This window comes from Oncorhynchus clarkii, chromosome 5 (assembly GCF_045791955.1).
Source record: "Oncorhynchus clarkii lewisi isolate Uvic-CL-2024 chromosome 5, UVic_Ocla_1.0, whole genome shotgun sequence".
NCBI classification, from domain to species: Eukaryota; Metazoa; Chordata; class Actinopteri; order Salmoniformes; family Salmonidae; genus Oncorhynchus; species Oncorhynchus clarkii.
Genome location: NC_092151.1, coordinates 9,076,565 through 9,090,133, shown reverse-complemented (window position 1 = coordinate 9,090,133; position 13,569 = coordinate 9,076,565). Strand labels below are relative to the sequence as shown.

General features: G+C 45.6%; 1 protein-coding gene across 2 annotated transcripts in view; it reads right to left on the bottom strand.

Moving 5' to 3' along the window:
- Positions 1-7,671: 7,671 nt before the first annotated feature.
- The window catches only part of LOC139408296 (receptor tyrosine kinase-like orphan receptor 2), a 131,650-nt gene continuing 125,752 nt past the window's right edge, over positions 7,672-13,569 (bottom strand). For both annotated transcript variants that reach the window (XM_071152008.1, XM_071152007.1), the window contains exons 8-9: positions 13,239-13,444; positions 7,672-10,516 (exon numbers count right to left, since the gene is read on the bottom strand). In XM_071152008.1, the coding sequence (XP_071008109.1) occupies positions 9,047-10,516; positions 13,239-13,444 (1,676 nt within the window). In that variant the 3' untranslated portion in view covers positions 7,672-9,046. The remainder of the gene's footprint in view (positions 10,517-13,238; positions 13,445-13,569) is intronic.

The window sequence follows — 13,569 nt, the reverse complement described above, 5'->3', positions numbered from 1 at the left end:
AAGGTAGGGTTTGGTATACAGCAGATAGCCCTATTTGGTAAAAGACCAAGTTCATATTATGGCAAGAACTGTGATGTGATGAGGTTGCACCCAGGAGCCAAGAAGAGACCAGAGGAGGAATCAGTGGTTTAGGATAAACGTAAATACTTGACTGAAAAACGATAACAGGAGGATCACAGTAACACTGGGGAAACAACAAATACTAGGTATCGAAAACTCACTCAAGAGGTTCTCAGTGTGGTTGGAGCAGACATCAAGAGGTTCTCAGTGTGGTTGGAGCAGACATCAAAAGGTTCTCAGTGTGGTTGGAGCAGACATCAAGAGGTTCTCAGTGTGGTTGGAGCAGACATCAAAAGGTTCTCAGTGTGGTTGGAGCAGACATCAAGAGTCCTCAGTGTGGTTGGAGCAGACATCAAGAGGTTCTCAGTGTGGTTGGAGCAGACATCAAGAGGTTCTCAGCGTGGTTGGAGCAGACATCAAGAGGTTCTCAGTGTGGTTAGAGCAGACATCAAGAGTCCTCAGTGTGGTTGGAGCAGACATCAAGAGGTTCTCAGTGTGGTTGGAGCAGACATCAAGAGTCCTCAGTGTGGTTGGAGCAGACATCAAGAGGTTCTCAGTGTGGTTGGAGCAGGCATCAAGAGGTTCTCAGCGTGGTTGGAGCAGACATCAAGAGGTTCTCAGTGTGGTTAGAGCAGACATCAAGAGGTTCTCAGCGTGGTTGGAGCAGACATCAAGAGTCCTCAGTGTGGTTGGAGCAGACATCAAGAGGTTCTCAGCGTGGTTGGAGCAGACATCAAGAGTCCTCAGTGTGGTTGGAGCAGACATCAAGAGGTTCTCAGTGTGGTTGGAGCAGACATCATTACTTTAAGACATGAAGGTCAGTCAATCTGGAAAATTTCAAGAACCATCAAGCGCTATGAAGAAACTGCCTCTCATGAGGACGCCACAGGAAAGGAAGACCCAAAGTTATGCTATGCGCTTCAGCACATCACTGCCCCGTTCTGTGAGCTTGTGTGGCCTACCACTTAGCGGCTGAGCCGCTGTTGCTCCTAGATGCTTCCACATCAAAATAACAGCACTTACAGTTGACTGGGGCAGCTCTAGCAGGGCAGAAATTTGACAACTGACTTGTTGGAAAGGTGGCATCCTATTACGGTGCCACGTTGAAACTCACTGAGCTCATTCTACTGCCAATGTTTATCTATGGAGATTGCATGGCTGTGTGCTCGATTTTTATACACCTGTCAGCAATGTGTGTGGCTGAAATAGCCGAATCCACTAATTTGAAGGGGTGTCCACATACTTTTGTATATATAGTGTACCTGCCTCCATGGTTATAATGCCATTTGTGCAAATATTGCAATGTATGCCGCTGGTTTTCAGGACTCCAAACAATATGATTCTGAAGTCATATAACCCCCCTACTGGTGCTGTGAAGAAACATTGAAAACTTTGAAAAGACAGAAGAACACATATACACTCCCCCCCCACCTCAAAATATAAAACTGCAGTGAAGGATACATTACAATTCACCCTTTGTTGATGGTGAGAATGTTTTTGTCGACCAGGGTATTATATTTGTTGAAGGGTCCATAGTAACCACTAGCCCCCAAAGTAACCCATAGAAACCACTAGTCCCCAAAGTAATCCATAGTAACCACTAGTCCCCCAAAGTAATCCATGGTATACACTAGTCCCCCAAAGTAATCCATGGTAACCACTAGTCCCCAAAGTAATCCATGGTAACCACTAGTCCCCCAAAGCAATCCATAGTAACCACTAGTCCCACAAAGTAATCCATGGTAACCAGTAGTCCCACAAAGTAATCCATGGTAACCACTAGCCCCCAAAGTAATCCATGGTAACCACTAGTCCCCCAAAGTAATCCATGGTATACACTAGTCCCCCAAAGTAATCCATAGTAACCACTAGCCCCCAAAGTAATTCATAGTAACCACTAGTCCCACAAAGTAATCCATAGTAACCACTAGTCCCACAAAGTAATCCATGGTAACCAGTAGTCCCACAAAGTAATCCATGGTAACCACTAGCCCCCAAAGTAATCCATGGTAACACTAGTCCCCCAAAGTAATCCATAGTAACCACTAGTCCCCAAAGTAATCCATAGTAACCACTAGTCCCCCAAAGTAATCCATGGTATACACTAGTCCCCCAAAGTAATCCATGGTAACCACTAGTCCCCAAAGTAATCCATGGTAACCACTAGTCCCCCAAAGAAATCCATAGTAACCACTAGTCCCACAAAGTAATCCATGGTAACCAGTAGTCCCACAAAGTATTCCATGGTAACCACTAGCCCCCAAAGTAATCCATGGGAACCACTAGTCCCCCAAAGTAATCCATAGTAACCACTAGTCCCCCAAAGTAATCCATAGTAACCACTAGCCCCCAAAGTAATTCATAGTAACCACTAGTCCCACAAAGTAATCCATGGTAACCACTAGCCCCCAAAGTAATCCATAGTAACCACTAGTCCCCTAAAGTAATCCATAGTAACCACTAGTCCCACGAAGTAATCCATGGTAACCACTAGCCCCCAAAGTAATCAATAGTAACCACTAGTCCCCCAAAGTAATCCATAGTAACCACTAGTCCCCAAAGTAATCCATAGTAACTACTTGTCCCCCAAAGTAATCCATAGTAACTACTAGTCCCCAAAGTAATCCATAGTAACCACTAGTCCCCCAAAGTAATCCATAGTAACTACTAGCCCCCAAAGTAATCCATAGTAACTACTAGTCCCCCAAAGTAATCCATAGTAACCACTAGTCCCCCAAAGTAATCCATAGTAACCACTAGTCCCCCAAAGTAATCCATGGTAACCACTAGTCCCCAAAGTAATCCATAGTAACCACTAGTCCCCCAAAGTAATCCATGGTAACCACTAGTCCCCCAAAGTAATCCATGGTATACACTAGCCCCCAAAGTAATCCATAGAAACTACTAGTCCCCCAAAGTAATCCATAGTAACCACTACTCCCCAAAGTAACCCATAGTAACTACTAGTCCCCAAAGTAATCCATAGTAACCACTAGTCCCCAAAGTAATCCATAGTAACCACTAGTCCCCCAAAGTAATCCATGGTAACCACTAGTCCCCAAAGTAATCCATAGTAACCACTAGTCCCCCAAAGTAATCCATGGTAACCACTAGTCCCCCAAAGTAATCCACGGTATACACTAGCCCCCAAAGTAATCCATAGTAACTACTAGTCCCCCAAAGTAATCCATAGTAACTACTAGTCCCCCAAAGTAATCCATAGAAACTACTAGTCCCCCAAAGTAATCCATGGTAACCACTAGTCCCCCAAAGTAATCCATGGTAACCACTAGTCCCCCAAAGTAATCCATGGTATACACTAGCCCCCAAAGTAATCCATAGTAACTACTAGTCCCCAAAGTAATCCATGGTAACCACTAGTCCCCAAAGTAATCCATAGTAACCACTAGTCCCCCAAAGTAATCCATGGGAACCACTAGTCCCCCAAAGTAATCCATAGTAACCACTAGTCCCACAAAGTAATCCATGGTAACCAGTAGTCCCCAAAGTAATCCATGGTAACCACTAGTCCCCAAAGTAACAGGGAATGCCACCTTCCATTCTGTAAGAGGAAACACACACACACACACAAAATCAGACTCAAAATCAAACGATACCCACCAGAGGCCTGATCCACCCAAAAAAGTGATTTTGTTGTTGATTAATGTGGCAGTTCCAGTTATGTAGGTGTATCTCAAGACCGTATTGTAAACTAAGACCAGTCTACCTTTGTCTCACCTGTGTTCTCTATCTTCAGCTTCTCCACCTCAGTCTCCTGGAGTTCCACCTGGTTCTCAGTGTGGTTGGAGCAGACATCAAGAGGTTCTCAGCGTGGTCGGAGCAGACATCAAGAGTCCTCAGTGTTGTTGGAGCAGACATCAAGAGGTTCTCAGTGTGGTTGGAGCAGACATCAAGAGGTTCTCAGCGTGGTCGGAGCAGACATCAAGAGTCCTCAGTGTTGTTGGAGCAGACATCAAGAGGTTCTCAGCATGGTTGGAGCAGACATCAAGAGTCCTCAGTGTGGTTGGAGCAGACATCAAGAGGTTCTCCGTGTGGTTGGAGCAGACATCAAGAGGTTCTCAGTGTGGTTGGAGCAGACATCAAGAGTCCTCAGAGTGGTTGGAGCAGACATCAAGAGGTTCTCTGTGTGGTTGGAGCAGACATCAAGAGTCCTCAGTCTGGGTGGAGCAGACATCAAGAGTCCTCAGCTCCAGGGCTAGGGCTGGAACCAGTGAGTTTAACCATTGATTGATTGAAGTAACAAGTAACAAAATATTGGTAGGTTATCCAATTCACCAAAAAATTGCCAAAATATCTTGTTTACTGTGTCATCACCTGCATTCTCTTCAGCTCTTCCACCTGCATTCCATTCAGCTCTTCCACCTGCATTCCATTCAGCTCTTCCACCTGCATTCCACTCAGCACTTCCACCTGCATTCTCTTCAGCTCTTCCACCTGCATTCCAACTTGGATGGACAAGTTGGGATGGGGGGAATGGAATGGGGAGTTGTGGAGTTGGGAGGTGATGTTTGGCTGGGGGTGAATGGGATGGGGTGTTGGGGGTGATATTGGGCAGGTTGATGATGGGATGGTGAATTGGGAGTGCTATTGGGCTGGGGGGAATGGGATGTGGAGTTGGGGGTGATGTTCGGCTGGGGTTAATGGGATGGAGAGCTGGGGGTACCATTTCCCCAGCTCCACCACCATGGTCCCCAGATCCATAACCATGTTTCTCAGTGCTCTCAGCTCAGCCCAGATGTCTGTCCGTCTGTTGACCTATATTCTGTCTCGAACTCTACACCTGGGGGTTATGGGATGGGGAGCTGGGGGGAATGGGATGGGGAGCTGGGGGGAATGGGATGGGGTGCTGGGGGGGAATGGGATGGGGACCTGGGGGGAATGGTATGGGGGGCTGGGGGGGAATGAGATGGGGAGCTGGAGTAATGGGATGGTGTGCTGAGTTGGGAATGGGATGGGGAGCTGGGGGGAATGAGATGGAGAGCTGGGGGTACCATGTCCCCAGCTCCACCACCATGGTCCCCAGTGCTCTCAGCCCAGATGTTCGGCTCGGCGGATGTCTGTCTGTTGACGTTTTGACCTCCTTTCTTGTCTCGAACTTTAAACAACGCTACCTTATATAATGTTACTTACCCTACATTACCCTACATTACCCTACACTACACTACCTTATACCCTACATTATTCATCTCATATGCATACGTATATACTGTACTCTATATCATCGACTGCATCCTTATGTAATACATGTATCACTAGCCACTTTAACTATGCCACTTTGTTTACATACTCATCTCATATGTATATACTGTACTCGATATCATCTACTGTATCTTGCCTATGCTGCTCTGTACCATCACTCATTCATATATCCGTATGTACATATTCTTTATCCCCTTACACTGTGTATAAGACAGTAGTTTTGGAATTGTTAGTTAGATTACTTGTTGGTTATTACTGCATTGTCGGAACTAGAAGCAAAAGCATTTCGCTACACTCGCATTAACATCTGCTAACCATGTGTATGTGACAAATAAAATTTGATTTGATTTGATTTGAACTCTACACATTTACCTTTAGTGAACTGTTCACGTTGACCTCTCGTGACCTCTACCCCAGACAGAGTGAGCAGTAGCAGAGGAACAACAAAGACTTGCATCTTCATATCACAAACACACCTTTCTAATGGAACAGGAGGTAGTCTCTGAATATCTCTCACCCTTATATGCACACATACATATGCAGGCGCAAGTACAGTGGGGCAAAAAAGTATTTAGTCAGCCACCAATTGTGCAAGTACTCCCACTTTAAAAGATGAGAGAGGCCTGTAATTTTCATCCTAGGTACACTTAAACTATGACAGACAAAATTAGAAAAAAATAAAAATAAAAATAAAATCACATTGTAGGATTTTTAATGCATTTATTTGCAAATTATGGTGGAAAATAAATATTTGGTCACCTACAAACAAGCAAGATTTCTGGCTTTCACAGACCTGTGACTTCTTCTTTTAAGAGGCTCCTCTGTCCTCCACTTGTTACCTGTATTAATGTCACCTGTTTGAACTTGTTATCAGTATAAAAGACACCTGTCCACAACCTCAAAACAGTCACACTCCTGAGCACCGTCACATAAAAAACTGAGCACCGTCACATAATGTGACGTAAATCGAGCGCGCTCAAACTTCCCATCATTCTGATTACGGTAGTCATTTTGTCACCCTCATCATGGCAAAGACACGAAGAAATGCATATGATGCAGCTTTCAAGTTGAAGGCGATCGATCTGGCTGTTGGAAAAGGAAATAGAGCTGCTGACAGCGTGGAGCATTGTAAAAAAATCCACTATCATCAACGGGTTTCGAAAGGCTGGTCTGCTGCGTGTTGAAGAGGGCAGCGATCCAACATCGGATGAAGCAATTCAACTCCGACACCGAAGGAGATGACTTCAGTGGTTTCAGTGCACAGGAGGAGGAATATAGTGACCAATGACTTTCTTGGTAGGCTACTGTTTAATTTTTGTTACAAGCCGTGTTTCGTTTAAGCCTATTTATTTTTGTTACAAGCCGTGTTTCGTTTAAAGGCTGTGTAAAGTTATTTTGTTTCAATGTACCTGCGGCTTATAGACATGTGCGGCTTATTTATGTACAAAATACATATTTTTTAATAATTCAGTGGGTGCGGTTTATATTCAGATGTGCTTAATAGTCCAGCAATTACGGTATATAACAAAGTATTGAGATAAACTTTTGTTATTGACCTAATACTTATTTTCCACCATAATTTGCAAATAAATTCATTAAAAATCCTACAATGTGATTTTCTGGATTTTGTTTCTCATTTTGTCTGTCATAGTTGAAGTGTACCTATGATGAAAATTACAGGCCTCTCATCTTTTTAAGTGGGAGAACTTGCACAATTGTTGGCTGACTAAATACTTTTTTGCCCCACTGTAACCCACACACACACACGTAGCCTGTGCAGGTGTGTGATAGTCAATCATTACCTGTGTTTGTCAACAGCTCTGCAGTGTTTGGTCTGGTTTGGTTAACAGGGTCCTCAACGGCCCTGGGACAAGTTTAAAGGGCTCTGGTCCAAAGAAGTGCGCTATATATGGAATAGGGTACCATCTTGGATGCACCCTAGGAGTTTGGAGGATCAAGTGTACATCTATATTGTAATACCACAAACTTGCTCCTAGTTTTATACAGATTTTCATTTTAGGCTCAAAAGAAGATGCCACAGGCCGCTCATTGTTTGGTATGTGTTTTTTTAAGGTTTTTGGCACGTCTGTAACCCTAATGTCACAATGCATACTACTTAATTAGGCCAGTTAGGAAACGTAAGAATGTCTACATTACCCATAATGCTCTGAATATCAGCTTCTATAGAACTATGTGACATCATGAAAATCCATCATAAGTCTTTTGGTACAAACCTCACAATGACCAAGGGAACTATGGCTCTGCAAAAACAGGTGTTGGGAGGTAATGACCAAGGAAGGGAACTATAATGAATCAAATAAGCACTAGGCCTAAAACTTAGGCAACAAACATGCAAAGTGTGGACTTTAATAAAGAGAGGAACAAGGCTGATGTCTTTATAATGTATCACTTTATTGGATACTCCATGTGGCTGGATGTATACAATATATGGTTAACATTTGTTATTACACCTTTATGGAGAAAAAAAAAAAAAAGCTAATATCTGGTTGCAATGACATTTAAGTATTAACCTCAAGACTAAACACCTTTTTGCCAACAACGCATGATAAAACAAAAATTGTGTTTAAAAAAATAATAATTACATAAATTACAAATCTGTAAAACAGGGTATCAAAGTTGAAGTTGAGCAACGTGTAACATACAAGCCCATAAGAAAGAGAATATGAGCATAAGGCTCAAACGGAATAAGGCTAAACATCAACAATTCCCACGCTAATATACTTATCATGTACAGTTCTTTCTTGTCTTATCACATGATGTATGTTGAGTAGTGAGTGACACATCCATGTTCCATGAGCAATATCAATCTACTGAGTATAACAATTATTTGATAAAGTTTTATTCCAAAATACTGTATCTAAGGAAGGTTTTAATAGGGCAATTCTGCCACTTTTCAACCTCATATTCATTATTTCCAGCACATTACCAGTATCTCCATACTGCATGCATTTCTATGATCCGTGGTCCTAACAAATGCTTCTCTGTGACATAACATGGTATGGATTAAAAGTACGATTTTTTTTTTGATTAAAAGTAAGACGTCGATTTTCAAAATCGGCAACGAGTTTCTAAAAATCACTTTTTAAACATTTGAACTTTTGATGATGTCATGTGCCATTTTAACATATATAGACATATTAAGACAATGAAAATGGAGGTTGAAAAGTGGTGGAATTGTCCTGTAAACTCCCAATAAATGTTTCTGTCCATTCATCATACATTCTGCCAAATTGACACACTCCTGTCTCACGTAAAACCACAGTAAAATCGTCTCTGGAGTAGGCCTACTACTATACAATTGAACATTTTGAAAACATTAACACAAGGCAACTTCAGGAATCCTTTGTCGAAAAGAAAATAATTAATGTTGCACAGAAACAGTAAGAACCTAAATTCTTCTGAATGGCTTTGCAACAAAGTGAGAACACTGTCCATGCCGGTTGCACCCGCAGCCCAAATGGTGAAAATGGTTCTCTTCATTGACGTTTTCTGTCGAGCGGCTTTCAGGGTTCAGGGTTCGTTTTATGACACTTCGCTAAAGGGGTCCTGCAGGGAAGAACCTGAGACACTGATATCATTCGGATGCACCAGTGACAACTAAACAACCCATAAATAACATTCAGTCACTGTTTTTCCAATGCGTTCCCTTCACTTATTCATGGCGCTCAATTGAACTCAAACAAATTAAGTTCACAGAGCATTTCAGCTCTAGTTTGTTCCCCAGTCCTCCAGACTTTCGGTCCCCCTATGCCTCCGAGTGCATCTCCATGTCGTCAGTCTGTGGCAGGTCATTATCACCCAGTAATTCAGTTTCGGGGACTGTTGTGTCCTCTCCATGCCCCAGCCCATTCTGGGACGCACCGTCCGCCATGTCCTCCATGTTTGCCTTGGGGCTATCGCTGAGCAAGGCCGCTCGCTCCGTACCTGAGGCGTTGGAGGGCGCCGTGGTGACGTAACCCGTGGAGGTGGAGCCGCTGCCGCTGTGGTGCGATCCTGCCTTGGCCACCATCTGCGGCGGGTGGTGCGCCATCTGCTGGTGCGCCATTTGGTGCATGGACATCTGCATGGGGTAGAAGTTCTGCATGTATGGGTACGCCGGCATGGGCTGGTAGCCGTTGACCGGGATGTAGAGCTGCTGCGGGTGCTGCTGCAGCATGGGCCGGTGCATCTGGCCCTTCATGGGCATGAACTGGGGCTGGGGGAAGGGAGAGTTCTTCTTGGGGTTGGCGTAGCGCGCGGCATTGGTTGCACTCATGCTGATGTTACTGATGGGGCTGGTGCTCAGGGAGCTGGTCTGGGTGGTGTTGCTGGTGCCCGAGGTCTGAGCCGAGCTGTTGTAGTTGGACAGGCTCTCCCAGGTGCGCAGGCGAGTGTGGATGTCCTTAAAGCGTGGGCGGCGTGCCGGGAACTCGCTCCAGCACTCTAGCATGAGTGTGTAGATCCAGGCGGGGCAGTCGTCGGGACAGGCCAGCACCTGACGGTTGCGCACCATCTCGATGACGTCCTGGTTGGAGTAGCCGCAGTAGGGCTGCAGGCCGTAGCTGAAGATCTCCCACAGCACCACACCGTAGGACCAGATGTCCGAGTCGGTAGAAAACTTCCCGTACATGATAGCCTCCGGGGACATCCAGCGGATGGGGAAGGGGCTGGTGCCCATCAGCTTGTAGTAGTCGGCTGAGTAGACCTCCCGGAAGAGGCCCAGGTCCAGGATCTTGACGTTGAGCTTGTCGCAGACCAAGATGTTGCGGGTAGCCAGATCCTTGTGTACCACGTGGTGGCTGGACAGATACTCCATGCCGGCGGCCACCTGTGTCACCACGTGCAGGAAGTCGGCCTGCTCCAGCGTGGACTTCACCGTCTTGTCGTCATCCGAGCTGCCCACATCTGAGTGTGGCGAGCGCATGACCAGAAACTCGTGTAGATCGCCCAGGCCCGAGTAGCTGAAGATCATGCTGATGGGTTGCTCTTTGGTCACCACGCCCAGCAGGCACACGATGTTGGGGTGCTGGAGGCGCGAGCGCAACATGGCCTCGTGGCGGAACTCCTCGCGGAGAGTGCCCTCGTCCTTGTCCTTGACCGTCTTGATGGCCACCACCTGGGTCTGCTCGCCGGGCGCCGTGCCGTATAGGTGGCCCTTGTAGACCTTGCCGAAGCGGTCCTCGCCCAGCTCCTCCATGAAGCGCACCGCTGAGAGGTTGATCTCCCGCAGCTTTGCCTGGGTCACAAGGGGAAAACAGAGAGAGAATTAGAGTATTTTTTAAACTGACACTGATTCATGCTGATGTTAAAATAACACATACAATAACAGTCAAAAGTTTGGACACACCTACTCATTCAAGGGTTTTTCTTTGTTTTTAGTATTTTCTACATTGTAGAATAATAGTGAAGACATCAAAACTATGAAAAAAGACATATGTAATCATGTAGTAACCAAAAGTGGTAAACAATCAAAATATATTTAACATTTTTGATTCTTCAAAGTAACCACCATTTGCCTTGATGACAGCTTTTCACACTCTTGGCATTCTCTCAACCAGCTTCATGAGGTAGTCACCTGGAATGCATTTCAATTAACAGGTGTGACTTGTTAAAAGTTAATTTGTGGAATATCTTTCCTTCTTAATGCATTTGAGCCAATCAGTTGTGTTACAAGGAAGGGGTGGTATACAGAAGATAGCCCTATTTGGTAAAATACCAAGTCCATATCATGGCAAGAACAGCTCAAATAAGCAAAGAGAAATGACAGTCCATCACTACTTTAAGACATGACAGTCAGTCAATCTGGAACAAGTGCAGTCGCAAAAACCAATATGATGGTATGAGGACCGCCACAGGAAAGGAAGATCAGAGTTAACTCTGCTGCAAAGGATAAGGTCATTAGAGTTCACCAGCTAGCCCATGTGACTGTATTTAGCCCATATGACACTAGTTAACCCCATATGACACTAGTTAACCCCATATGACACTAGTTAACCCCATATGACACTAGTTGACCCCATATGACACTAGTTGACCCCATATGACACTAGTTGACCCCATATGACACTAGTTGACCCCATATGACACTAGTTAACCCCATATGACACTAGTTAACCCCATATGACACTAGTTAACCCCATATGACACTAGTTAACCCCATATGACACTAGTTGCCCCCATATGACACTAGTTGCCCCCATATGACACTAGTTGCCCCCATATGACACTGGTTGCCCCCATATGGCACTAGTTGCCCCCATATGGCACTGGTTGCCCCCATATGGCACTAGTTGCCCCCATATGGCACTAGTTGCCCCCATATGGCACTAGTTGCCCCCATATGGCACTAGTTGCCCCCATATGGCAGTAGTTGCCCCCATATGGCAGTAGTTGCCCCCATATGGCAGTAGTTGCCCCCATACGACAGTAGTTACCCCCATGTGACACTAGTTACCCCCATGTGACACTAGTTACCCCCATGTGACACTAGTTACCCCCATATGACAGTAGTTAACCCCAATATGACAGTAGCTAGCCAACACCATATGACAGTAGCTAGCCAACACCATATGACAGTAGCTAGCCAACACCATATGACAGTAGCTAGCCAACACCATATGACAGTAGCTAGCCAACACCATATGACAGTAGCTAGCCAACCCCATATGACAGTAGCTAGCCAACCCCATATGACAGTAGCTAGCCAACCCCATATGACAGTAGCTAGCCAACACCATATGACAGTAGCTAGCCCATATGACAGTAGCTAGCCCATATGACAGTAGCTAGCCAACCCCTTGACAGTAGCTAGCCCATATGACAGTAGCTAGCCCATATGACAGTAGCTAGCCAACCCCATGACAGTAGCTAGCCCATATGACAGTAGCTAGCCCATATGACAGTAGTTAGCCAACCCCATATGACAGTAGCTAGCTCATATGACAGTAGTTACCCCCATATGACACTAGTTACCCCATGTGACACTAGTTACCCCCATATGACAGTAGTTAACCCCATGTGACAGTAGCTAGCCAACACCATATGACAGTAGCTAGCCAACACCATGACAGTAGCTAGCCCATATGACAGTAGCTAGCCAACCCCATATGACAGTAGCTAGCCAACACCATATGACAGTAGCTAGCCAACACCATATGACAGTAGCTAGCCAACACCATGACAGTAGCTAGCCAACCCCATATGACAGTAGCTAGCCAACCCCATATGACAGTAGCTAGCCAACACCATATGACAGTAGCTAGCCCATATGACAGTAGCTAGCCCATATGACAGTAGCTAGCCAACCCCTTGACAGTAGCTAGCCCATATGACAGTAGCTAGCCCATATGACAGTAGCTAGCCAACCCCATGACAGTAGCTAGCCCATATGACAGTAGCTAGCCCATATGACAGTAGTTAGCCAACCCCATATGACAGTAGCTAGCCCATATGACAGTAGTTACCCCCATATGACACTAGTTACCCCATGTGACACTAGTTACCCCCATATGACAGTAGTTAACCCCATGTGACAGTAGCTAGCCAACACCATATGACAGTAGCTAGCCAACCCCATATGACAGTAGCTAGCCAACACCATATGACAGTAGCTAGCCAACACCATATGACAGTAGCTAGCCAACACCATATGACAGTAGCTAGCCCATATGACAGTAGCTAGCCAACCCCATATTACGGTAGCTAGCCCCATATGATGGTAGCTAGCCCCATATGACAGTAGCTAGCCAACCCCATATGACAGTAGCTAGCCAACCCCATATGACAGTAGCTAGCCAACCCCATGACAGTAGCTACCCCATATGACAGTAGCTAGCCAACCCCATATGACAGTAGCTAGCCCATATGACAGTAGCTAGCCCATATGACAGTAGCTAGCCCATATGACAGTAGTTAGCATACATTACAGTAGTTAGCCCTTATGACTGTAGCTAGCCCACCTGGTGCTTGTGCTGGTTGAGCAGTGGCAGCTCCATGTCCTGGCTGGGCGAGGCAGTGAGCTGACGGCGAGGGGGAGTGTCAGTGGGCTCCTTCTGCTTGTTGCGGCACATGCAGACCAGGAAGAAAAGGCAGGCGATGACCAGTGGGATGGCGATGCTGGGGATCAAGATGTACAGGATCTCCTTCTTCAGGTTCTCTGGCGGAGCTGGAGGGCAAAGGTCAAACAGGGTATGCCTTTAGTCAGCCTTAAACTGACACTCAGTAGTATAATGTCGCCGCAAGCAGCACCTCACACATTTAGGTAGTGAACACGTTGAAAGACTTTGCTCT